The sequence below is a fragment of the Poecile atricapillus genome, chromosome 1 (genome assembly GCF_030490865.1).
Source record: "Poecile atricapillus isolate bPoeAtr1 chromosome 1, bPoeAtr1.hap1, whole genome shotgun sequence".
NCBI lineage: Eukaryota > Metazoa > Chordata > Aves > Passeriformes > Paridae > Poecile > Poecile atricapillus.
In genome coordinates this window covers 40843400-40870653 of record NC_081249.1, presented here as the reverse complement: position 1 = coordinate 40870653, position 27254 = coordinate 40843400, and the positions used below count along the sequence as shown (strand labels likewise).

Sequence of the window (27254 nt, the reverse complement as noted above, 5' to 3'; positions counted from 1 at the left end):
AGTATTAGATAAAATAACTGCATTTGAAAGAATGAATTTTAAAAATTCTCTGAAAGATTGTTTTACATACTAAATACTTTTATTAGAACGCAACTTTGCAAGGGTACACAGTGGGACTATTTAACAAGATAAATTTTTGTCAGAATTTTACAGTTCATTTTACACACGCTTAGGTATGTTATACCTTGCAATCTATTTGCTTAAGAATACTTAATACCTGAGTAAGCTTGACACAAATGGGTAACAAATATGCCTTATTACAATGTTGTTGCATTGGACTTAACTCGAATTCACATCCTTGTCTAGTAGAATAGAAATTTTTTCCTCAAGACTTTCAGTTTTTCTTACCTAAGTGGTACATAATGATGATGGAATAATTCTGCCAGCTTTATATAATCACCAGTATCTTCTTGGACAGGATCAATAAAAAGTACCTAAGAAGAGAAAACATATCAGGCATCTGATATTTATTCTTGATGTATGTTTTTATTTTTTCTTCAGATATAAAATCTAAGACAAGAACATTAGTTTCCAGAGGAGCTGCACGCTCCAGCTGTTTTCAATTTTTTAGTGCATTCATTGTAAGAAAACATTAAGACTATAAATGAAAATAACATCAGAATTAAGGAATTCAGACCAAATGGTGAAAATAGGACTTAACCATTTACTGAACCTCAAACCAAGTGATCCTATTTTTCTCTTTTTGTGACTCTATGCCATTATGTTGTTTTTATTAATAAACTCCATATTTATTTTAGAAAGATATAATGCTGATTTTTCTGTTACATCTTTTAATGAACTATCTTCTGTTTTGTGAAAAGCAAACAAAAATTAATCAACAGAACTTGTTGGCTAAAAACTAAGTAAAAAATGAGCTTTTGGAAAGAATTCTTCCTTCCTGTCTCACCTACCTTTGTAGTCACTTAGTGTAGCTTGGAGTATAAACTCAGATCTTTCAGGCATGCATAGAATCTAAAACAGGAATGTGTCTGCATAGGTGAATTATTCTTATGAAGATTTAATTGGACATCTGTACCTCATTTATTCAACTTTGCACTGCAACCTCCCCTTACAATTCATCAAATTTGCTAGAGTAGCTGAAATGAAGCAGAATAACTTTAAAAATTTTGAACACCCCCTTCAGATTATAGTGAAAGGGTGTGTTATAGATTTCTATAATATAGCTTATATTTAACCCTGAATACATAATGTAATCTACATCATATTACACACATCTTACACTTCATTATAAACACATATTTTTTATTAACTATTGCTAGTATTTTCATTTTCTTTCCATACACAAACTTCGCATCACTTCAAGCAACTACATCAAAGACAAAGGGATCATCAAGTGCACCCTCAGCTTGCAGAGCTTTGCAGAGGACACCAAGCTAAGTGGTGCAGCTGACACACCTGAAGGATGGCAAGCCATTCAGAGGGACCTGGATAGGCTCATGAAGTGAGGTGTCCATGGGAACCTCACCAGTTTCAACAAGGCTGAGTACAATGTGCTGCATCTAGGCTGGGGCAACTCTCAGTTTATCAACATGCTGAGGGATGAACAGATCGAGAGCAGCACTGCTGAGAAGGACTTGGAGGGTGCTGGTGGATGAGAGACTGGACCTGAGATGGCAGTGTGCACTCATAGCCCAGAAAGCCAAATGTATCCTGGGCTGCATCCAAAGCTGTGTGGGAAGCAGGGCAAGGGAGGGGATTCTGGCCCTGTACCATGGTGAGACCCCACCTGGAGCGCTGCATCCAGCTTTGGGGTTCCCAGCACAGGAAAGACATGGACCTCAAGTGGATCCAAAGAAGGGCCACAAAAGCAATCAGAAGCTGAAGCACCTCTCCTGTGAGTATAGGGAGACTTACAAGAAGGAGAGGGTTTTTTTACCAGTAGTAGAGACACTGTAATGATAGAACAAGAGGTAGCAGTTTTCAACTAAAACAGGGCAAATTTAGACTGGATATGAAGAAATAAGGATGGTGAGACACCAAAGGTGTTACAGGGGAACTGGTTGCTCAGAGAAGCTGTGGATGGACCACGATTAAAATTGTTAAAGGGCAGGCTGGAGGAAGTTTTGGTTCCGGGTCATTGCAAGAGAGCTGGACTAGATAACCTTTAATTAAAATTGGGTTTGCAACCCAAACCATTTTATGATTCTAGGGTTTATAAGATTACCTTTTGTAACTTCAATTTAAATCAGCAATAGCTGCTTCCTTAGCTTACCAAGTGATACAGAATCCTAGAGGAAAAATTAAGCTACAAGATAGTAATTATTAGTATGCTCTCTAACTGAAATATCTTTTGTTCCTCAGTTTATCATCTCTAAACCATGGACAGCTATCATTACCTTCCCTCACGCTTTAACAGTAGTGAATTTTCTATGCATACCATAGCATGGAACGGAACATAAAAACTCTTCAGAAAACTGTGCCCAAATCCATCTGCAAATCAAACTAATAACCACGTATGACTCACTTGATAAAGCAGTATTCCCTACTCTTAGCAGAGCCACATAATAAACTTAACAATATATCCAGCATGTGTATTTTTTAATAAATTGTCTGCACACATATTAGCATATACGCTATGCAAAAAACTCAAAGTTCTCCAAACTTACCAAATTATATAAATTGCGTTTAATCTCCGGTAAAAATCCAGGAAATGTAGGTTTCAGCAGTGCCTGATAGCTTTCAGGCCATGTGCTATAGCTGTGATCTTGTTCTATATTATTAATCCACTAAAACAAAAAAACTGCCATTTAGAAAATATGCACTGAACACTGAGAAAAATATATAATGGGCATAATAATACTATAAAATGTCTCCCTTTCTTTTGTTAAATATTAACAGAAAATAGCTTCTACACTTTATTTTTTCTTTTTAATCAAAATGTTTTTAACACAGTACACAATAAAACTAATACTAGATGGAAAAGGAAAAAGGACCATTAGTACTGTGTATAAGGATGTGAATAAAACCATTTTTTTTCAGCTGTGAAAATTACTTTCACAGTGCAAACATCAAAAAAATGTATCACACAGATGTGTGTAACACAGCATAACCATCTTGTAATCCAAGTACAGTATTTATCTTCAACCTGCAGCAACAGAACTGCAGACAGATCAAAACAGCCAGTTTACATGCGGCTGATTTGTTCTTCTAGTCCTTTCTGTGCAAGCTGGGGCAAACAGAAGAATGAAATGCAGCTTTTTCAGGTGCAAGAAAATAATATTTTAGTGCCTTTCCCCCTGGTATATAACTTTTGTAATGAAACCTGTGTAAATTCTAAAGGGTAAAAATCACAGTTATTGGACAGCTAGAAACAATATATTTAAGTGGCTCACAATTCTCTTATCATACTTTTAAAGGACACTTAGAAGTATTGCATAATATGAGATATTATGTAGTATTATGTAGCTACATTAATTACTATAAAAGACAAAGTCTATAGTTTGGAGTGTGCAACTACTCTAGATGTATTTTTCTTATCCTTTAAACACCCTATATCTTAAAATTTTATTAAGGGATAAACTAGAGAAAACTACTCATAAAAAATACTGAAGGGATATTACCCTTGAAAACATTTTAAACTGCTAACTTCTATATGGCCTTATGCCTAGTATTTCAATTGCAGTACAAAAAAGAAAAACTGTTTCATAGAGACTTATCAAGGATGTAATCTCTAAATAAATAACTTTAGTTACTTACTATTATTGAAGAGTGGCGAATATCTAGTGCATAATTATCTGTAGGATGTATATGCAACCTCATAAACGCACTCAGGATCTCCCCTTTGATTCCAAGTTCATGAAGACCATGCATCACTTTTCCTTCCAGTTTAAGAATCTCTAATATACTTTTCAGGAAGATAAAATACATAATGTCCACAAAAAACTCTTGTCATGACAAAAAATTATTTTAACAACTAAAAACAATCTTCATGTTAATAGTCTTAAAAATATTTTCTCTTTATATTCTCCCACAGCCTAATGTTTAAAACAACATCAGTTAGTAACATTGCATGGCTCTAACTTATTTCAAAACGTAATTAAAACAGATTATACAACTCTTTTATTCATTCAGATCTATTTTGTATGAAGCAATTTTATCCATCTTTAGTAAGAAGTGGCAGGACAGCAGAGTGAAAGCTTTCTTGCTGCACTCTCCTGCCTGAGGCAGAAATCCAAGCTGGAGAACCCGAAGAAGCAGCTTTGCAAGCGAGTAGAGAAGCAAGCAGCAAGTGATGGAGACACAGATGAACTCTAAGCCTGCATCATGGCAGAGCTCTGAAAACAGCACAGAGGAAACACACAGCCAAACCCTAAAACCTCCCAGAAGACCCAATGGGACTCTGGAACATCTGGTGCAATCTGAAAGTTTAAATTTAAGAATAAAAAAACCTCTGAAGTACTCCACAGCAGAACAGAGATGGCAAGACTTTTTGACTGCCTTCATGTCTATATTTTCCTGATCTTTAACTAACAGGGATAGGAAAGCATTAGTTACTTTTTTATAAAGTGATTTTCACACCTTTTTACAAGCATACGTTAGATTCCTTCCATTTTCAAATTAATTTTTCGTGGTGAGTTGTAAAATTATAAGCAAATTAGAAAACATATTGCAAGAGAAAAGGCTATTCTCAACTACTTAGACAAAACTCAAAGCAAAATCACTGTAAATCAGTATTCCTCCTACTGGAACACTTCCTTGCTCCCAAAAGCTGAGTACAGGACCATGAGCACAACTCCTCAGTATTAGTAATTCTGTGACCTTCAAACAAAATGTATTATCTTACCTAAAGGGATCATGAACACCCAGGTCTATATGAAGGCCATTTAGAAATAAATGTGCTTCTCCAGGTTGAATTCCAAGTGTTTCATGAAAATGCTAAAAAGTAAAAAGTACTGCTTACTTATTTAGGTATATGTCTACACTAACACATATAAACCCCCTTAAGTAATTCTGCAAAACAGATGCATCAAATCTTTTCCACACAATTTCTTTGCTGACCTGAGTGTTGGAAAAATATTAACCACACATTTTATGAGTGCTGTTTAATACACTTCAGATGTACAGATACAAATGAAAACAACCTACCTGTACAAGGCAGAGAAAAGGACACATTCTTAGTGTTTGCCAACAGAATGTGAAAATACACACATACAGAAATACAGCTTGTAAGTGTTTTAATTATTTCTATATATCCATTCAGCAAAGGGAGAGTTTATGTATGTCCCTCAGACCTCCACTTGAAACCAGCTTTCTCAATAACTTAACGTCTCTCAGTTCTGAAAAATGTGTACCTGAATTGTGTCAGAGAATTAGGACAAACAGACCAGAAACTTAAAATCTCGTCTAACAAAGGGACTATGGAAAAACACAGATGAGAAAGGGCTAGCATAGCATATCTTTGCTTGGCAAATAAGAAAAAATATCCACAATGAACAAATACAAGATGAAAGTGGTATTTAGGAAGTAAAACATGTATTATAATTTTCCTACAGAGAGCTCTGATGCACAACACCATTCAGTCTGTAGCAAGATAAGTGACAGCAGCAACAACACTAGTGTATTCCAACTCATGACAGAAGTAGCAGTCAGATTTCAGGATCTGCCTTTATTCCCAATGGAGAAACAGAAAACACAAAAAATAAACAAAAAAATGAATTGAGAAAGAAGTATTTTTTTTTTCCAATTTAGTTCCCACTTACTAAACAAAGTAAACATGAACAAAAAGTGTACTTTAAGAAAAGCATGCCTGCAGCAAGCAAGTCTGGTTCACTATATCACTCCAGATACAAACAACTGGTAGCTGGTGATACACAAAACCAGATCACCAGCTGGTGATACAAAAAAACAGATTTGACAACTGGTCAAATGAAAGCAAAAATGTGAGAACATTGAAAGTGGTATTGCTTCTGTAGAGCAGTGGGGTTACTTACACACAGTTAAATGTAAGTAGGAAAAGAACTGAGCTGAATTGCAGAATGGTTAAGGTTGAAGAGATCACAGTGTGTCATCTGGTCCAAACTCCTTCTCCAAACAAGGTCTTCCTAAAGCATATTGCACAGGATTGTGTCCAGATATGCATTCTTGAATATCTCCAGTGAGGAATACTCCACAACCTCTCTGGGCAATCTGCTCATCACTTATAAAGTAAAGAAGTTCTCCCCCATGTTCAGGTGGAACTTCCCCATTCATCAGTTTTTGCCTGCTGCCTCCTGTCCCAGTGGTGCCTCCTGGTAGTGCCTGCCTCCTGGTGCTCAGCACCATGGAGAAGAGCCTGGCTCCATCTTCTTAACACCCTCCCTTCAGATACTTATAGATATTGATAAATTAGAGCTGAGATTCTTAATACAATTTTGATGCTAGATATTTGATTGTCTAGAAGTGCATCCACTTTGTCATAAAAACATTGATGAAAGGAGTATCTAGGCATCCAACACTAGAATATTAATTTTAATATGATAATATTCATGCAGTATTTTCTTGCTAAACTTCAGCAAATCATTGCATTGCAAGTTATGAGTTCAGTTTAATGAGACTTTATTTTTTTCTTTTATCTATAGAAGTTATTTGTCTATTTCTTGCTTAGGCATCAACTCATTACACCTAAATCATCACGTCTTTCACTTTTAATAACTTTATTTCCTCCCATTGCATTTCCTATTCAACTTTCATTATCTTGAGAGGGAATCATCCAGTTACACACAGCATGGGATCATATCTCTCCTGCTGCTAGATGGATGTACTACAGTTCAAGAATGCACATGACAATTTATTGTGCTCAAGCAGCAGTGTTCAGGAAGTTTCCTTACTTTTATACAAAAAATTTTAGCTTTTAGCTGTCTAAAGGCCTTTAAAGTACAGGCAGGATGTGACCTCACATGAAATTAAAACTTAGTGTGATAGGTGCATAAAATCCTCCTAAATGTAGTCAATACATTAATAGAATCATAGGAGTGATTCAGCTGACCAGCCACACAGATATCCACTGTAATTTGTTTCAGATCCAAACTTTAAGTTACTTCTTCCAATCCTTATATTTAGCAATGGTCAGTTGACTGACCTTTACTTCTTTTTTCTTTTTCCTTGCACTTCATGGTGGAAGAGTAGTTTTTGATTAAGCAGTTAATTTTGATTTTTGTGTTAAGAGAGCTGCAACTAAGGAAAGTCATTGTCAAGACTTCAAGAAACAGGAAAAGTCCTGATACCAACACTCATGCTCTGGAGGAATTATGATCATCTGGGATTTGTTTTGCTTTATGTTGACTATAATCCTAACAACAAGGAGTTACAGGAAAAAGTGTATCTTGGCTGTGTACAGAAAGCAATGAAGTGCAGACACTGACTTCCTCCCTTCAGCAAAAACTACAGAACTTCTCAGTACTGCAGGAATTAAGAGGCCTGCAGTTGAGCCCACTCTAAGATCTCTGTGAAAACCCACGGATCAAAGATGTACCCTGCATACAAAAAAGTTGAACAGGTCAGGGAGGTGAACTGCTGAAACTGTTTTGAAAGAATATGGAAATCCCCTGGAGATACTAGTCTTTGCAAGGCAAGAGAAAAAGGCCTAATGGATATAAAGCAAAATAATATACAGAAATGTTGCAAAAGTACAGGACTGACATAAATAAGGTATAAATCCTTTTCACTACAATGGTTGGTCAGTCTTAACACCATGTGAAAATATGTGTTCTGAAGATCAAGAGACTAAGGACAGTACCATGGATGTAATGCCACATGACCAGTCCTACAAGAATGGTGCTTAACATTTAACTGCAACACATAACTTGAAAGAAAAAATCCAAACTAAACAGACATCATTAATTCAACAAATATTAAGCGGTGTCTCAGAATAAATCTTAGATCAGTCAAAATCACAGGAACAAGGACTCCTGACATGGTAACAAGGAACAAAAGATGCAGTGAATCAAGAATGAAAACCAAACCACCATCTGCCACAGACGACATTCAGAACACTTTGCAGAATAGTGCAGAATAGTGTGAAAAAAACACTTTTGCATGTGTGATTCTGAGAGAGTGAAAAGCTCAAAGTTAGCATGTGCTGACCATAACAGAAGCAGCAGGCCTGGATTCAACACCAAAGCTATAGAAAAAGTAATTGATACCTATGTTGCTTTCCCAGTACACAATCTGTGACTCAGCTCAACATTCCATGAAAATTGTTTGGCCTTGCCTAATTGGGTAAAATCAAAATAGAGAATGGAAGAAGTTTCATGAATAGCAGAAAGTGAAATACTTTAATTGCATATTTAAATGTTACCTGTCTCAAACAGATCTTTAGAACAATTAGCTCTTTTTCTCTAACAAAATCCATGAAAGTCACTGCAGTAAAAAAATCTTCAAAAGCAGCAATACAATAGTAGTTCAAATGTCCATCTGAAGAAATAAAAACAAACCTTCTGATTTTCTTCTATTTCATTTTGCATTTTCTTGTCTACAGGTACTCTTGTCAGTGATCTGTTAAAATAAAATATTTGTATCACTCAACCACTGTATTTTTAAAAAATCATTATTTTATGTGAAATTAGTATTTTAATTAAACTTCCAATGCACTGTAACTGAAGAATGCTGTGCTTAAGTCCTTAAAAGAAGAGTATCACAGTACCATAAGAACTGAATTTTTATGAGAAATATTGTTCTGTTTTGCTCTAGGAAACCCAAGTTTCAGATTAAGGCTATTTTTTTTCTTGCAGTAATATTATCGATATATTTTTTACCACTCTCAATCTTTCCTCATGGCTTGTTTGCTTTTTTCTGGAAGTATGTTATAAAAAAGTAAGTTGTTTGGTCATCTAAATTATTACCTGAATACATACCATATTTGCATATTTTAAGTTACTATCACTATCTCCATGGTATTCAACTTTACAGCATGAAGAGCCATGGATTTTTCCAGACAAAGGCAAGGAAAACATGCAAAGAATGACCACTTTAAAATTAGCTGAGACATAGAAAAAATAAATTTTCAGACAGAGACCCTTGAAAATGTCGAACATTTACAGACAGACAAAGTTTTAGTTTCCTTAGTAATTCCATCTTTTGAAGGTAACACATTGATTTGTCTTTTTTAACTTTCATGAATGTTCTGGAAGACTATTTTATCATCCTCTGCCACAGTGTATTGTATGTGAAGTTTATAATTATCAGGCTTATCATAAGATACTTCCAGAGGAAAATTAACCTCTCTGTGTTTTAAAAAAAACCTAAACCATATTAACCTAAATCTGACTGTCCTGATAAACGCCAAAATAAATATTCTAGTTGCCTAGGTGAACATTTTTTTCAAAACAGGACTGTACATGCTTTAGCAAATTTGTATGGGGCTTTAAGAAAAACCGGAGTCATATTAAACCTGAAAGTTAACTAAGCAAACTGAGAATGATCCTGCAAAGCCAGTTTCAAAATTTGTGGATAACAAAGCATTTAATAAATCCTCACCTCCTCCAAAGAAATTAATTTAAAATAGATCTTATAGGGCCATAATGTAAACATTTGCGAATGATTACTAAATAGCAAGTAACAGAGCATTATAATACTTACTTATCTGCTCTTTAAGAATACAATAATATGAAAAGTATACTCAAAGATGGAAAGTACCTCATAAAATGAATTACCAAAATGTTGCCATGACATATATCAGCTGGTACACTGTCTACATCTGATGACATTTTGTAAAATCTACCTCAGACTAGCCTTTTCAACTGGAAATACTGAGACACAAAAATAGAGATGGTAAATTAGAAAGTGAAAGAAAATTTCAGAGGAATGGTATATTAGTTGTTGGGTTTTTTTTATGGTCTAAGGAACCCTATTTTTAAAGAACATGCAGTATTTTATTTTCATAACTACAGTTCTAAATCTATAAAGGTTGTACACAACCTTTTAAAACCAAATTTTGTGAAATGGTTGTTTTCATATAAAATCTGTCTGAAACTTACACAGTTTAAAAGTACTATTGTTATAATGATCAGCTATTTCTCTAAAGTGATTAAGCAATGTCTTTATTTCCTATTTATTCTAGTTTTTTTTTCCAAATTAGTATTTTTGACTCGAGTTTAGCATGATTAGACAATTAATAAAATATATTCTGTGCAGTACTTTTATATGATGCCTCTTTGATTTAAGTTGTCAATGCAGACCTATTAACTTTAAATTATTTAAATATTTGTCATCGTTCATGTTACAAATAACATACTAGATTGGCACATTATGATAAATCATGCAAGACAGAAACCGTTATTCCCCTTTAGTAATTTTAAAGCTGTCTTATACTTTTACCTAGAAAATATTTGAAGAGTAGGTAAATTGAGCTAATGCCACAAATACATGAAGGGAGTTGGAGTGGAATGAAACAATTTAATGACTTGTAAAAGCAATAATTTAAATGTCACCTGGCACACTTCAAAATGACTTTTTCCTGTCATTTAAAGAACAGAACTGGACTTGAAGTTTGACATTATGTATGCTTCCACTATCTCCTACTGGAAAGCTGAATTTTCTGATTGCTAATCCAAGTGATAACTTATACCATACTATTTAATAATAATTATTCTTCAAGCATTATAAAAGGCATATTGCTTCCTTGACACTAGATGTTAGAATGGTAGTTTTTCCACTATGGTGTAGATTTTCTCTAACAGACAATCGGGGTGACAATGAAATACTGTGATAATTAAACAAGAGTGGCAAAATGTGAAAGCACGCTGAGTTAAGAACCCTATTTGGTATCACATGTAATTCAGTAATTCAAGCAAATATTGCTGATAGGATTACATGGAGAATTTATTAAGTATGAAGTAAAGCATTTCTCAATTACAATACTACTGGCTTACAGGAAGAACAATTTTTCATATTAGGACAGCTACAATCAGGACATGTCCATTTATTTACTATTTATCTGGATCTTCTATTAAGTAATCTGTTATGGAAGAAAGATCTTCCCCAGCAAGAACACTACCATACCTTGGGCCGGGGCCCAATCTCAGCAGCAGTGTTGTACTTAGAACTAATGTGTGTGGATCCCCACAAAATTTATTAATAGTATTTTGCCTCTTTCCACTGTGACTAGTTCTGCTACTAATTCAACAAAAGTTTTCACCTAGGAAAATATCAGTCCAGTAAAATCCATGAGGACTAAGTGCCTGAAATTAGCATGTGCTCATGGCATCTCCTGCATCAGACAGGAAACATTTAAGAGAGTGATGATAAGCTCTCCCTGGAGTTATCTTCTACTCAATGAAATTGCCTGGAATCCATCTAGCTAGCTGTCAAACATGAATATCTGACTGCAGGATTTGGATATAAATCTGTATTACTGTCATTACAGTCAAATGCAAACATAAAAATATCATTTGAAGAAAAAAAAAGCTTAAATATCTTACCTGGCTCTTATTGGGAAGTTCTGAGCAATGTCCTTCATTACCTTTAATGCATCATAAACAGGGGTAGACACAATTCGAGTAGCTGCTTGAAAACTAAGATCTAGGGTGGGAGGAGGAAAATAAATTAAAAAAAAAAATTATCACTGGAAATACCACTCAATCATTACTGCCTATAGTCAGAAAACTGTTTCATATACACAGTCTCACTATTTACATATTTTATGTTTCAGTCATTGATTCAACAATTATGAAAGTTACATTATTAAAGTTGAAAAACTGGTCACATGAAAGTTTGAAATACTAAATTCAGGCTTTTCTACAGAATTCTGCTTTACTATCTTGAACATACACATTGTATATGTAATTTCTAAGTTTACACTCTGAAAACACTCTGCAAAAGCCCAGACCATTCGCAACGAGGTATTAAGCCATCATCAAAAGGGTAGTACCACACTAAAACCTAGAGAGACACCAATCTACAGACACCCATAACTGCAGAAAGAGCAAGACCTTCCCAGATCCAGGATTTGACAAGTTTTTCAGAAAACAGATATATTTAATGTAGAAAGCTGGATTGAGCATGTGAATTTTACAATTTTCAAAAGGAGTGGCAAATTCACAGAGAAAATGGTGACTCATGAATGGAAAGTCAAACTACTGTAAAATTTCAGTTCTCATAAACACCTAGCACATTTTTAAAGGGATTTGTTTTCCAAACTAAGTAAATTTTCAGATAATGGGACAGCTTAAAATTAATCTGTCTATCCACTGAAAAAATAATAATGAAATTCAGTTAGCTATCTCTGGAGTCTAACTTGAACATGACAAATTTTGACACGTAAGACTAGGACTAATCCAATTTTGGTACCAATGAGGTAAAACAGTACTATACTAGATGCTTCCATGCACCTTGTACACATCTACATAGCTAACTCATGCAGTGATGGTTTTTCCTCATAATCTCCTAGTTAAGATGTTTAAGCAAAAACTGAAAACCTCAGGTTATTCAGTTTTAGGAAAGCTGATGACACATACAGTAAAAAACACTGGGCAGAAAGTCATAGAGGATGCTGCCTAGTAAAAGTTTGCACCATCTTCTTGAAGCAATTAGGAATTAAAAAATATGAAGGCTGAATCGAAGTGCATAAGACATTCCTAGTTTGGCCTGATAAGGTACTTCTTGGCTGAAAAAAATAGGTGAGCGAGAGATAGAATGTTAACTTCTATTTCTTAATACTTTTTTTTAACAAAAAGTATAAAAAGAAATCACTCTTAAATTAGGTTTCAGAACCCTTTCAATAGGTGCAGAAGCTGTGATCAGTTGAAGCAACAACACCCAGTTGCTGCTGTTACTACAGAAAGTGAGGAAGCTGTGAACTTGGGTCATACACTTAAAACCCTTCGTAAATTGTTAATAATTTCCATTTTATGCTGAACAGCTAGGATACAACTATTCAAATACTGCTGAGGCCAAATGACATCTTTCTACTTCCTTGGTTCTCTCTGGTCAGGGCTGTCAAATACAGACCTCCCCTTGCAGCACCCTAACACAGCTGACAGCACAGTGTAAGGCACCTTGAGAAAAAAGTACTTATTAATTACTTACCTAAAATATAAAAGCTCTTGAAAGACAACTCTCGAATGGTGTTTAGGTTCATTTATAAATAGAAGTATGCCCTATAGCTGAAGTAGTTTTCCTTAAATTTAGTTAGATTTTTACTTCAAAGCTAATTAAAGGAAATCAGAGAGAAGCTGAGCCATTAATTCAGCCACTATAATTAGTCATTAAGAATGAACTAAAGAAAGCACCCTGTCATGTGAGCAGTAAGGGTATCAAAACAACTGCACCAAAAAATGTGGGGGCTGAAGACTGAAGATCCTGAACCATAAGCCACTATATCTTCCTGAAATAAATTAACAGCATCCCAACACTTAACTACTTTCAACACTAAGAACTGTCTTCTTGGGGAGAAGCATCAGTTTCCTTTTTCATATATATAGCCATAACACCACAGAAAAGACCACCACTAAACAGAGACCTTGTACTGTCTTTTGAAGGTAGACATTAAAGGGATTGAAGTTTCATGGCTGCTTCAGCTTTAATATCAGCCAAGTGGCATTCAATCACACACAAAAAGAAAAATAGTCAAACTCACTATTTTCTTTTCTATTTTTTTCCAAAGTAGAATTCTCAAGAGAACTCTAAAGCAATATTTTTCAATTGGTTTTAATTTTGGACAAAGGTAAATCCTGCAGTTGAACTTCATTGATAAAAGACTGCAAGTGAACTACAATTATCTCACACAGCTAGTATCAGACCAGACACTGCTAGCAAGCTCTGTAACAGCATGGTCCCAAAAGAAACTGGAGCTCAGGTGATTGCTCAGTCTCCTTCACTGCACCAATATATAGGCAAACTAATTTTGACCAGGTTGTCCTCTAAAGCAGAAGAATGTAAGGGGGAACTTAAATGTTATCACATTTTCTGAGAGATTTATATTTTATGGCGGTTTACAATTTCAGTCAAGCTAGAGAATGTCCTGCATGTCAACAGCACACAAGCTTTAGCAATCAACATATTTGTTTTCCTTTTCTACATGAAAGCTTTTAAAAGCATGTTCTTCCATTTATATTTAAAAAATACATCAATGTGAACTCCAGTACACTGATAAAATTCATAAATGAAAGGAAACAAGCTGTCCTAACATGTATTTCATCCCAACCCAGCAGTCATGTCAAAATTGTATCTTTTTCTTGACCTCTAAGAAATGTCTAAAACAAGTTTTAATACCTGAGATGACACATCAGACAGAAAAACAGGCAATATATCTGTCTTATAAAATTACTTCAATGTTGCCTTAATTTCTAGCATACAATACAAGGTATCAGCACATGCCTTTTAAATACCTGTGGTATATAATGGCCTTTTTATGAAATTATGTCTCCTTTTAAAAACCTTTTGTCATATTGTCAATACATTAAAATAACAAAGGAATATTAAATGAAGCATTGTGTTAATTTAAAAAAAATGCAATACATACCCTGCATTTCCCAAACCTTCAGTGGTTCCATGTTGTTAGCAGTTTCAATTAGATGGTTTTTAAACTCTATCAGATTGCTCTTCAGATCAGGATGCATCCGTCTACAATAAAACATTTTATTACAAAAAAGAATCAATTACATCCATCAATGTCTGCTTTTATCTACAGTACTGCTTCAGCTAATATTGTATTCCTAGGATAACAACCAAGAATGAACTTAATTCATTCTTGAAACAAAAACACGGATTTTTGGTGAGAAAAGTTGATTTCTGAGGGATAAACACCAGTTAAAGAGAATCACAGAATCATTTGGGTCAGAAAGGACCTTTTAGATCCTTAAGTCCAACAATGGGCCAGCACTGTGAAGTCCACACTAAACCATGTCCCTGAGTGCCACATCTACCCAGGCACAGCAACTCAACCACTTTCCTGGCCAGCCTGTTCCAGGGCTCAACAACTCTATCCATAAGGAAATTCTTACTAAATACCAAGAATTCACTTATTTCGTAGTGATGTGTCTCAAAACCTGCCACATAAATTTAGATTGAATAAATTAGGGCCAAGATTGGACAGTATTAACACACCATACAGGTAACTGTTTATTTAGCTTACAATAGGATTATGTACACCTAACTGTACATAAACTGTACCATATATTGACTGAAATTGAATGCACTCTTTGTGGCATTAACTACAAGAGGTATAGGCAAGACAAAGCCTCAATTGAGAACATGTTTTATAAATTGAAAGCACTCAATCTACTGAGCACACAAATCATCTGTCAGACCTAAAGAACACCGTACACAAAAGCTTAGCTATTTGTTTTGAAAACATAATCGGTAGGTAAAAAAGTTTTGAAGGCAAATATTCAGCCTGCTACGAGTCATCCTTGAAAAAAACCCACGAACTCCATTAAATTTCTAAACATTTTATGTCTTCTGCTTACATTCATAACTATTTCATAGCTGAGAAAAGTAAAACTTTTGACATGGCTGTAACAGAGGGACAATTTACAGACTACTGAAACATCTATTTCACCTCCCTTATTAAAAGAAGAAAAAACAAATTAATCTAGAAACAATGTCAAAAAGACAGAATTATCTGACAGCTTCACAAATCACTCACAGTGGAGAACCAAGAGACTGAGTATAGCTAAACCTAGCAAAATACAAGAAAAAAAGCTCAGATAAAGATATGGCATAAGCATTTGATATTACCTGCTGTACAGAATCTCAAACACATAGGTGAAACGACAGGGAAACCTCAAGATCTGAGTGCACTTCTACCTCAATGTCTTTAAGAGGCAGGAAAGGAGGGGATAGGCTCTCACGAATTTAGACAGAATTAGCAGCTCTGAACTCTTGAGATTTATAGTTTAGTGACAATATCTAGAAACACGTTTACTTTTTGTTTTAAATAATGAGGGAATGAAATCTAGAAAAGACCCACAATCCCAAGGGTTTTTGCTGAAGAAAAAAATTTATGATCCACTACATGGATCTGCTACAGGAAAAAGGAAGCACTTTGCATGACTGAAACCACAAAATGAATCCAGCAACTGAGGACTGGAAGAAGTGCTCACTAGGGTAACATTCAATTTCATTTAACAGATCACAGCTTGGAGATAAGAGTTCCTGATGGAAAAGAGCACAAATTCACAAATGCCAAAATGAGATGGTATCTATAATAAGCCCATTTTCCTAGAAATATCACTCCTTAACTCTATGAAATCCAATACTATCTGTCTTAAAAACACCTTACGGAGATACAGCACATGGGTTTGGATGTCTTGTGCTACTCTTACATTTTGAAAACCAACATTTTGTTTCTAATTATCTAACAAATGGGAAATCACAATGTTCTAAGCTTTTGTGAGTGTTACCCAGGCAGATATTTTTAATTTAAGTTTACTGTATACATGCTAAGATAATAAGAAAACTAGAAGCAATACTTTGAAATTAACAGAATAAACAATCGTTGCATCTTTATGCTCTCAAGACATTTGAAAAAAAACCAACATAATTTCCACCAAATAAAGTAATTTCCAACATAAATCTCAGTTCTTCAATGAAAAAAACCCCGCTGGTTGAGGTTCCAGAAACAAACATAAAAGTTTAATTAAACTTAAATCAACTCACTTTAATTTGCCAAAGAGAAATCCTTGAACATCACTTTCCTCCTCATCTTCCTCTTCTTTTGTCTCCTTTGCTCCTGAACACACAACACATGAAGACAATATAAGCCAAGAAAGTTTTTAAGAATTATAAAATTTAATAGAAACATGAAATCACAAAGTTGTCATTCCCAGATATAGTTTTAATTAAATTCATACTTACATATTTTGACATCAAAAGTAATTACTCTACAGAAATTTGCAACATAAAAATTAATTTTTTAGTATAATTCATTTAGTGGTAACAATTTTCATATAAAATTAAATAGGTGTGGTTTAACAGTTCACTTCCCAAAACAGACATTTCTCACTTTGATTAAGTGATAAGGTATAACTTATCAGTCAACTACTACCAAATTCACACTTGAAAAGCCTGATGACCTTAAAGCACTTTAAGGTAGTATTTGATGTAAGCCAGAGAACAGTTTCTTCCCCTTAAAAACGCTAAACTATTTTCTGACATGACTCAAAGGTCATTAAACCCTAGTCTTACCAAAGAGACTTAACTTTCCTTTTATCTTGTGAACGGCCTGCAAGGTAATTTCTCTGTGTCACCATGCTGCAGTTACTACTTTCTGCAGTAAATGTCTTATTTCAATACATTGTGACATACACTGCTCCAAATTCTGTGGTACATCACATCTTTCCTACAGAAGATGGTAAAAGTATTTCCACAGAAATTCAGAGAAAAAACCTCCTCAGCTCTGAAAAACTAATGTGTAGATACTGTAGCCATTAGTATTTCAGACATGCCAACGATCATAGGGCAACTGAAGTACAAAGGTAAACAATCTTAAAATTTGAGAGGAAGAAGACCAGATGGTATTTTGAAGAGCCACAGAAAGCAGCAATTAGAGCTTACAAAATTGACTGTACCCTAAGCACAGATCTTTATGAATGTTCTCATCTATTTTGATTTGTTAGTTCCTATTATCTGAGATTTCCTCCTGTAGTCAGAAATTAAGTATAACCTTGAAAACATTAATGACTGAATATTGCACAAACAGAAGATTTTAATGCATTTCACTAGTACCTCCAACAAGATACCAAATTAATTTAAAAACTTACATACCTTTAACCTGTGTGTCATCTACTGCTTTATATTCTGTACTCTTTATTGCAAGTTCCACACCATATCCAGATAAATACATTTTCCTGGAATTTGGTTTCTGTTTGATGATATTATTTTAACACAAGAAAAAAACATAACTTAAAAAATGTGTTTGAAAGAGATTAACAATATTGTAACTTTAAAATGTTGTGACTTTTAAGTCATTACTTAAATTTGTCTTTCAATTCAAAGTGCAAGGCATATTGACAGTCCATTGAGAAGGCATGTAAAAGAATTTCCTTTATCTCCTGCAAACCACAGAAAGGCTGGTCAAAGGCAGTCTTCACACAATACTAGAAGAGAGACTAGAAAAGGCAGAGCATAGCACCCTACACAATTATTGATCCCTCACAACTCACATTTTAAACTGATACTAATTTCTTCGTAATGTTGGCAGACTTACAGGATGTTAAGAGGAAAATCTCTGTTTTTGCATCAGACTTACTCTTTTTAAAATTTTTGATAAGACAATTAATCATTTTCTGCAAGGAGTATTAATAAAATATATTAAAGGATCACTGCTTAAAACTGGTTGCCACTTACTAAAAACAACAGCCACTTCTAACTTTGGAGTGGAAGTTTGACATTCAATACTGTAATTACACAAAGCATACTTATTTCTGAATATATGTCCTAATTTGCCTCAAATGTATGAAAATCCCCTTTCCAAAATGCAATTTGCACATGCACAGCAGCAATTTCTTGAAAGCCTTTAAGCTTTAGCTTGCAATTTCTAAGAACCATTCTGTACTGAGAATCCTCCAGGCTACAAGTCAAGACCCAGTAGAACTGGGAGGCTTCTCTGTCCATCCTCTAAGCAAAACTCAAGGTAGAGGGAGCAGAGAGCACCCTGTAAGTAGTCTCCGTGATACTGGTTAAAAAAAGAAAGAGACAGCAGAAAGACCTACCTCTTCTGTTCTCAATGCTCCCTCTTCTGGCATTTAATGTAAAAGAGGAGGGAGAATCCATCCCAGTGTGTACCAAAGAACAAAAATGAAGGTTGTGAGCAAGGAAATAAAGGGAAGAAAGGTCTGAAGAGAGAAGTGCAGGCAAGAAGACAACACGCATTTGGGGAGACCACAAGGCATAAGCCAGGCAAAGCAGTGAGGCATTTAATATGCAAGGAGGCATTTAATTGACATAAAAGCATAAAAGAACAAAGTTCAGTAAAAAACTATACCCCACAGAACTTTGAATTCAAGACTGGTTTCCTGAAATTCTCTATTTCATTAATGTGAGCAAACAACTCAAAGTCATCGGCAAACTATGTATCTCTTCTCCCTGAAATGCCTGGTCTACATAAAACACAGCAACCTCTCACTCCATCAGATTAGTCACACTATTTAAGAGTTGTACTGTGAATATAAATCACAAAAGCCTCCCAATAATCAAAACTGGGGACAATACAGTTCCATGTACTGGTATTTTTCTTGTTTTGTTTTGGGGAGAAGAGTAAGTTAAGAAAAGAATTCGGAAGCATTATGTTTCAAATAGTGACACTATGGAACACAAACATTTTAAAACTGGTCAATGCTGCTGGCTGTGATAACCCATGCTGCTGTATCTCAGTGAATATGAGATTACATGGAGAATATGTAAAAATATAAGTGGTAATTTCTCAATTTGATTCTCTTCGCTATTTTCCATTTTTCTAATTCTAGTTACTAATATGTTCAGTCTGCTGCGCCAAGATTCACCGAAATCTCTGTACACAGTACAAACTCAGATGTGTAACCAAAACAGAGGTATTTCAAGATAAGTGATGCAATCAGTGCTTGCATGCAGAATTGGTAACATTACCACATTTTCCTGGCTTCATAGTTTGTATTTGGTGAATTACTTACCTAGAGAGTTTTAATATTAGAAAATGTATTGTGCATAATTTAGGCAAATGCAAAAATAAATGTAGAAAATGTGTTTTGTCAAAAAGTAAGCAAAGCAAAAACAGAATACTAACAGTTTACTGAAACAACGTTGATTTGAATTGCATACCTGAACATAATGCCGGAGAACATAAACAATTTCCTCCTTTTTCGCCTTCTCAGATAAAATCTTGTGGAATTTGACAAAGTCTTTTGTACCCATTTCTGCATACAGAATAACCACTGGGCCATCCTCTTTGAGAGCTGGGAATTTATGGTCTCCTTTAAAAAGATATGGCCTGGGTCTGGTTTTAAAACAAATAGTTGTGATATTATAAAGTCAGAAAATTAATTAAAACAGTGGCAGTTTATCTACTTCATAATTAAGAAACTTAGGAAATGTTGATATGCTAGAAGTATACAAGCCATGTTAAAATCATCACAAAATAATCATGATTGCTCACAAACAAACCCAGAACAACAAATTCACACATTAAAGTATAAGAAACTGAAAAATCAGCATCAACTATAAATAATTTAAATATATTTTATCAAATCACAACACAAAACATATGAAGAGCAGAGCACTTGGATATTTTGTGCATCAGTAACAGCCTGAAGCTTTTAATTTGAATGATACATCTATTACAGATGCACAGAGCAATCAGTGAGTAGCAGAGTAGCAAAGGGAGATTCCTTGAAGTTTGTGGAAGCTGTGACCACACCTGGAAACTAACTGAGGTTATACCATTTTGAAACCATCAGGCCCTGTTAATTTAGCTAATTTTGCAAATTTTGACTGCCTACCTACACTTCTAATTGAAAATCAGGACTAGAAAAGTTACGCTGCAATGATTTCTTAGATGAATAAAAACATATTTTGAATAAAACCTGGGAAAGATGGAGAAGAAACAGAGGGTATGATTGAGTAATACACTCAAGGTACTAATTATTGAAGAGCACACTTTTTCAAAGTTGCCTTTGCACTGACCATCAAAACAGCAGAAAACTGTCTTCAAGCATTCCCAAGACAAGTTAGGAAACTCTAATTCAACGCACCACAGTACAGAACTGTGCATGGTAGACACTCACGGAAGAGCCATACTGGAAAGCTGTGAGCAGAAAACCACAGTTGCTGTGATGCAGATCCTTGGAAAATTGTCAGTGTAAAAAAACATAGAAAAATTTGCACTGCAAAGGTAACCTTTGTAGGTAATGTCCTGCAAACCCTCACTGCAAGCAGAAGCAATTTGTATGGGGTTACTCAGGATTTTAACATCAATGTCCTATGTAAGTTTGGTAGGTATGCAATCAAGGACCTCACTTGTAAGGCAGAAATAAAAGGAGGGGGGCCCTGTTTAAGAATTAACTTGGGTGCAAGTAGTTGGGTGTCACAGAAATACCAGGCAAGCTATCCCACTGCTATCACAGGACAAGGCAGATCAAATAGGTGAGATCCAGGAGTCTGAAACAACTCTTGAATGAGTAAGTTCTGTGGAAGAACTGATCCACATTTGCCCCAATGAAAGCATGTGGGATGTGACTTGTGCAACTTCCTTCTCACAACCAGAGAGACAAAAGCTGCCACTGTCATGGAGAGAGTGGAAAACCTCAACTAAGGGAGCTTCTCTTTTCCTAACTAACTTTATCCACTCTACTTCAACCAGTCAACTAAGATGGTTACTGAGTACAGCCATGACTTAAATAGTGACAGTCTCATATCACAGTGAACATGTTTCATGAAAATATTAAGTGCTGCAATGAAATAACACTGCATAGAGCTCCGCTAATGACCTTGGGTTGAGAATTTAAGTGTTCAGCTCTTGTAAATCCAATATAAGCCTCAGTTCTTTGTTTCTCTTCAACACTGAATAGTAGTGACAAGGAATTGATTCTCCTCCTCTTAAAACCGAAAGGTAATTAATTTCCTGATGTAAGAGATGCTCATAAGAAGGCTGCCTGAAAGACAAGGAAGAACAGCTGGGCAGACAAAAAGAAAAAGATAAGAAAATTACACAGATGTGGAGTTCAGCACTTGCTAATCAGCTTCTAGGGTACTACAGGCAACTATATGCTTGTCTAGATAGTACCCAGGATAGGATGAAGAAACAGTGTTATAGAAGACAGGAAACAAGTACTGACAAATCTAAGGCACTGATTGCTTTGAGCAAAATGTGACTCCAATTAATGCTTCTCCTCACAGCGACAGCCCCAGAAACCTTAGTGCTGTGTTTTGGACAGTTAGCAAGATAGCAATCCCAATCATTTAACCATGTGTTCTTTGACATGGCCAAAGCCCTTGAGTTCTGGAGCCATTGCACCTCCACACAAAATACTTCAAATTAGAGACACACAGTCCATTGCAACATGGCTGAAAGTGTAAAAGACATAATCACAGTTGCTGTTGCATAAAGGACTGAATGAAGCAGAACCTTAACCTTGATAAGCAGAATATCTGGGCTCTCCTTAGTCCAAAGAGCCTGATGCTGGGTTGAGATGATGAATCCACACGAAAAGAATGCTGCAGCCTCTTCTTTCTCTTCTGGTGAGATTTGAAATTATCAGTCCCTAAAATCAGGACATTTCTAGCATCCTCATCCAAATATAGTGAACAACTGAAAGCAGAGCTTAAATTGGCCTGGGTGAACTGGAAGAGTCACGACAGAAGACATAGAATGGAACACAAAGGAAAATAGTTTGAAATAAGAAAAGAATGAATAAATCAAAAATATGAAAAGACAGAAAGAACGACTGGTTTAGAGCATCCAGTTGTGACATGGTACACTGTCCTTTACATCATTTGTTTACCTGGAAGAAAAAAAAGGGAACAGGAGCACAGCCCTATCATTATCACCTAGCCTAAATATCACCAGCATAGGTGAAGCATCTGCTACCCAGAGTACAAATGGCACTAACAGAGGGAACGATTACCTGAACATGTGAATGTGAACATGTTTTTCTCAGAGTCTAGCTCTAGGTACTCTAAATAGTTGAATGACACAGTAAATAGTTTTGGGATGTTGAGAAGGAGGGAAAATTTATCAATATTTTGTCCCTGCAACTCTGAATGGTGTGATGTGATCAATTGCAAAGTTACTGAAAATAGAAGACCAATCAAATAAAAGAAACTACAGTTTTGTTGCAAGTTCTTAATGATTTCTACAGTCTAAGTCTCCCAATTCTGAATAATTCAGGATTCAATTGTTTACTACTGTGATTTTCCAGAATTTTGTACATTTGGGAATAATATCTCCAGAAAGGAGAATGTGCTGAATCCAGTTAATTGCTTTAAAAAAATAATAAATTTATTTTAAAAACAATTAAAGTTTACTATTTTCAGACATTGCAACAAAATGTTATGGTCTCATGATGCTTTAATATATAGCCACAAGAATTCAACAGCACTTTACATTATCCGTAGTATATTTTGGCTTTTATGTGGGAAAAAAAGACATTTTTTAGAAGACTATAATTGGTAAAAATGGGACACTGTAAACTAGACAGTGAATTGTTTTTACAGAAACCTTGGCTATTGAATAAACAAAAGACAATGATTTAGTAGGTTGTAATTTTATCAATGGACTTAGAATACACCACAAATCACACATGTAGAACACCAAATTATTTTCAGAAGCAACCAACCCCAAAGAGACAAATTTATAGGTTTTCAGGGCTTCTCTCCCCAATTTATTTTTCACAGAAAGCAAAATCCAAAAATATACCCTACTAAATCATCTTTCAGCTCTGCATATCTCCATGAAGTGGTTGAGGGTATGGACACTAATGCATATTATGGAGACCATTGCGGGGGGGGGGGGGGAGGGGGTGGAACTAAACAAAGAAAAAAATGCTACATGTAAATCTTGAAAAAACACAAATTAATACTTTTGTTAAAAAAATTAGATTAAATATAAAACTGTCATCTCTTTGTTACTGTTATTTTGATATTCTACACATTTTACTTCAGAGCTCCAATTCTGGACTGATGTTAGTTACCACAGGACAAAACCTGCAGAAAGGATTGATAGGTGCAAGGTCTAGCACAGGGTGAGGAAAGGTTATGCCAGTTGAGGTAGACTCTTCTACTTCTATGCCAACCCCTTGAAACCCAGAAAACCTCAAGTGCAGTGACACTGACTATAGAGAAAGGTCTGTCAGCGGAGTACTGTGTGAGACATACAAAACTGTAAGTTTGTCTAGAAAGTACACTGTAACTTACACTTGACTATTCCATGTAAAAGAAAAAAAAAAAAAAGGAAAAAATACAAAATTGTCCATGTGATTAGAGGACCAAAGGTCTATGATTTTAAAACCTACTTTGAGTCATAACTGACAAACTTATAATATTAAGCTCTTTAGTAATCTATTTTTCCTCTTAAACTAGATCATTATATTTACCTCTTAGTAGCCTTCTCTAGCAGCTTTTTTATTCTTTTAGTCTTACAGGTGTGCTTCTCATGGATAACCACAAATGCGCTGCAGCCTTCTGGTGGAGGTTCATCAGCTGCAATCTAATATTTCAACAATTATACTCAACCAGAATGCTTTGATTGCACTTAAACTCACATCCCTTTGATTAAAATAACTCAACAGCTGCCATTAAGCCGTATTTCTAATTAAGCCCATTCAAAACTGGGTACATGTGGGGGGAAAAAAAAAAAAAGAAAAACATTAAAAGATTAAGACCCTATAACCTTTGTGAGATGTAATCTATTAAATGCAGTCATACTCCAGAAAATGAAAAGTACATTTATGTTTTGTAAAAACAGGACTGAGAAATCTCCTCCACAAGCTGAAATCACAGCCTGTATTCTGAGATATTTTTAATTTTGGCTGTTATCAGCAATCATGTTAACATTCAAAGATTAGTCTTCTAAACCAATAAATCCCAAACAAATAAGACCAAATTTTGATTCTCTCTCCCATCCTCTGCCTTTTTAAAGAAACTCTACTCAGCTATACCAATATGAAGTGGGAATAATGTGACTGCATGTCAGTGAGTCTGGATTCACCAGCTGAAAGGTAAAAACAAAAAGACATGAGTCTGAGATGATGATATTCCTCCAGAGAATACCTGCAGAACCCCCTAACTTTATTGCAGCTTATTACCTTTCAGAAATATGGATTTCTCACTTTATCCTTAAGGTGGCATTGCTAAAAGGAGGAGTAGCAATTTTAGGTTTAGAGGCACAGTTAATTTATGTCCTCTCACTTTTTCATTAAGAAAGCAGGTTTTCCTAATTTTTCAACTTTTTAAATACTAAAACAATGAGAAAGATGAGAAATACACTAAATAACAAATACAAATCACTTGAAGCTACAGGAAATGTCCTACTCTGGGAATGTCTGAATTCCCACAGGATTATTTGACGCAATGCCAAAAATCATCAAAACCTGAGTTTTAAAAAATGAACAATTGCAAAAGAATTCTACCTTGAAAGGAATGCTATCCGTACAACTGAACATGAATATTTGTTCCTGTCAATTTAACCAGCTTAAAAAGCATCATCTTTATCATGTTTGATTCCAAATAATACTGGTATATATTTTACTGAACTGTAACAAACATTATTTAGCCAAAATACCACATTCAATCACATACCAAATGCATCAGGCAATACTCTCACCTGCTGAAACATCTGAACAGTTGGAGAATAAGCCCGTATGGAAAGCGCAAACTTCAATAGATTGATCTGTGAATTGGATAAAAATTGTCCTGCTTTCTTCAAGATTAAATTGTAATAGGAGTACTCTGAATCTGTTGAAGAGAGGAAAAAAAAAGAAAAGAAAAGACAATCTTTTAGTACTTAGCCCTAAACAATGAATGGCATATCTACCTACACTACATAATAAGCGAGCATTAATGCCAGTGCTGCTTGGCATTCTAAAGTTTTCAGTATTGTTCACTAATAACTATTTCCTTTTCTACAAATCCAGAAGCCTAATATCACAAAAAAACCCAACAAAACAACAAAAGAGAGGTCAATAGCACAAGTTAATACAGAAATTATTTTCAGCAATATAATAACCCACTCAGCAATAACGTCTCATGAAAAACCTATATAGAGAGTCTTGAATAGAGCATTATTTTACAAATAATTTCCTCACATTTAGTTTTGAAATACTTCAACCATGCAACTTACATAAATAAAAATCTTCTAAAGGTGTCATTCTTTGAGCTAATCTCACATTTTCTATTTCTTCCTTAAAAATACATGATAAGCAAAAGTACGAGAATGGATACAACATGTGAAGCAGCCTCCTCCTTCCCTGCATATCTTGTATTTTCAAGGTCAAAACTAGGACTCTGAGTAAGAAGGTAGGTGGATGGTGTCTGGAAATGATAGAAGTGATAATACAGAATGCTGGTTGGAAATAATTAACCTTCAATTCTCATTCTAGAGGCATACTCAATTTTCATAACTAAGCAGCTTCTATCCTCTCATTTTCTTCTTTACAACCCTGTCGTGGTTGTGAAAATAAAATAAAATCTTCTTTTGCCCTTAAAGCCTCTAGTATCTCCTTTCTGCCTTCTCCTCCTTAAAACCCCTTATTTAGAAAGGCTGAATTTGCTGTAATTCACTAGAAAAAAACCCTAACATTTGAAGAGTGTACAATCTACATTTCAAGGAAGGTCCTTCCCATGAATTCTATATGATGTCCTGGTTTCAGCAGGGCTGGAGTTAATTTTCTTCCTAGTAGCCAGGACACTGCTGTGTTTTGGGTTTGGTATGAGAATAATGTGGTAACACACTGAAGCTTTAAGTTGGGGCTAGACAGTGCTTATCCTGAACCAGGACTTTTCAGTTTCCAAGGCTCTGCCAGCACCGAGGTGCACAAGGAGCTGGGAGGGAGCATGGGCAGGAGAAGCTGACCTGAAATGGCCAAAGGGCCACTCCATGCCATGGAATGCCACGCTCAGTATATAAACTGGGAGAGTTGGCTGGGAGCTGTTGATCCCTGCTTGGGGACAGGCTGGGCATCAGTCAGTGGGTGATGAGCAATTGTATCATGCATCACTTGAAACAAGTTTTATTCATCTCTTGTTTCTGTTGTTATTATTATTATATTTCAATTTATTTCAATGATTAAGTGGTTTTTATCTCAACTCACAGGTTTTACCTTTTCCTAATGCTCTTCCTCAGCCTACTGGGGAGGACAGAGAGTGGACATGTGCTACTTAGTTGCCAGATGGGGTTAATCCATGACATACAGTTGTTACTGTCTTACATTAAATTCAATGGATGAAAAACCTATCTATGTTCTCTACACCTACACATAGACCTGGCAGAACCTAAATGAGGAGCAGATGAGAGAGCTGGGGATGTTTAGCCTGAAGGAGTCTCAAAGGAGATCTTATCACTCTCTGCAACCACCTGAAAAGAAGCTGTAGCCAGGTCGGGGTCAGCCTCTTCTCCCTGCCAAGTATCAACAGGACAAGGGGAAATGGCCTCAAGCTGTGCCAGGGGAGGTAATGCAGGATGGACATCAGGAAGAATTCTTTCACTGAAAGCATTAGAATGGGCTGCCCAGGGAGGTAATGCAGTCACCATTCTAGGAGGTGTTCAAGAAGTGACTGGGCATGGCACTGAGTGCTATGGTTTAATTGGCAGAGCAGCAATCAGTCAAGGGTTGGACTCAGCCTTGGAG

At 35.4% G+C, this 27254-nt stretch overlaps 1 protein-coding gene across 3 annotated transcripts in view; it reads right to left on the bottom strand.

Moving 5' to 3' along the window:
• Positions 1 to 27254, bottom strand: part of UGGT2 (UDP-glucose glycoprotein glucosyltransferase 2) — an 84191-nt gene that overhangs the window by 49690 nt on the left and 7247 nt on the right. For 2 of the 3 annotated variants that reach the window (XM_058855356.1, XM_058855337.1), the window contains exons 3-14: positions 25232 to 25362; positions 24003 to 24115; positions 19735 to 19909; positions 17704 to 17800; positions 16597 to 16669; positions 14459 to 14559; positions 11418 to 11517; positions 8433 to 8493; positions 4805 to 4896; positions 3718 to 3865; positions 2628 to 2747; positions 349 to 434 (exon numbers count right to left, since the gene is read on the bottom strand). In XM_058855356.1, the coding sequence (XP_058711339.1) occupies positions 349 to 434; positions 2628 to 2747; positions 3718 to 3865; positions 4805 to 4896; positions 8433 to 8493; positions 11418 to 11517; positions 14459 to 14559; positions 16597 to 16669; positions 17704 to 17800; positions 19735 to 19909; positions 24003 to 24115; positions 25232 to 25362 (1297 nt within the window). Of the gene's footprint in view, positions 1 to 348; positions 435 to 2627; positions 2748 to 3717; positions 3866 to 4804; positions 4897 to 8432; positions 8494 to 11417; positions 11518 to 14458; positions 14560 to 16596; positions 16670 to 17703; positions 17801 to 19734; positions 19910 to 21398; positions 21517 to 24002; positions 24116 to 25231; positions 25363 to 27254 lie in introns of those variants that run through there. The other variant, XM_058855346.1, reaches the window with a different exon arrangement.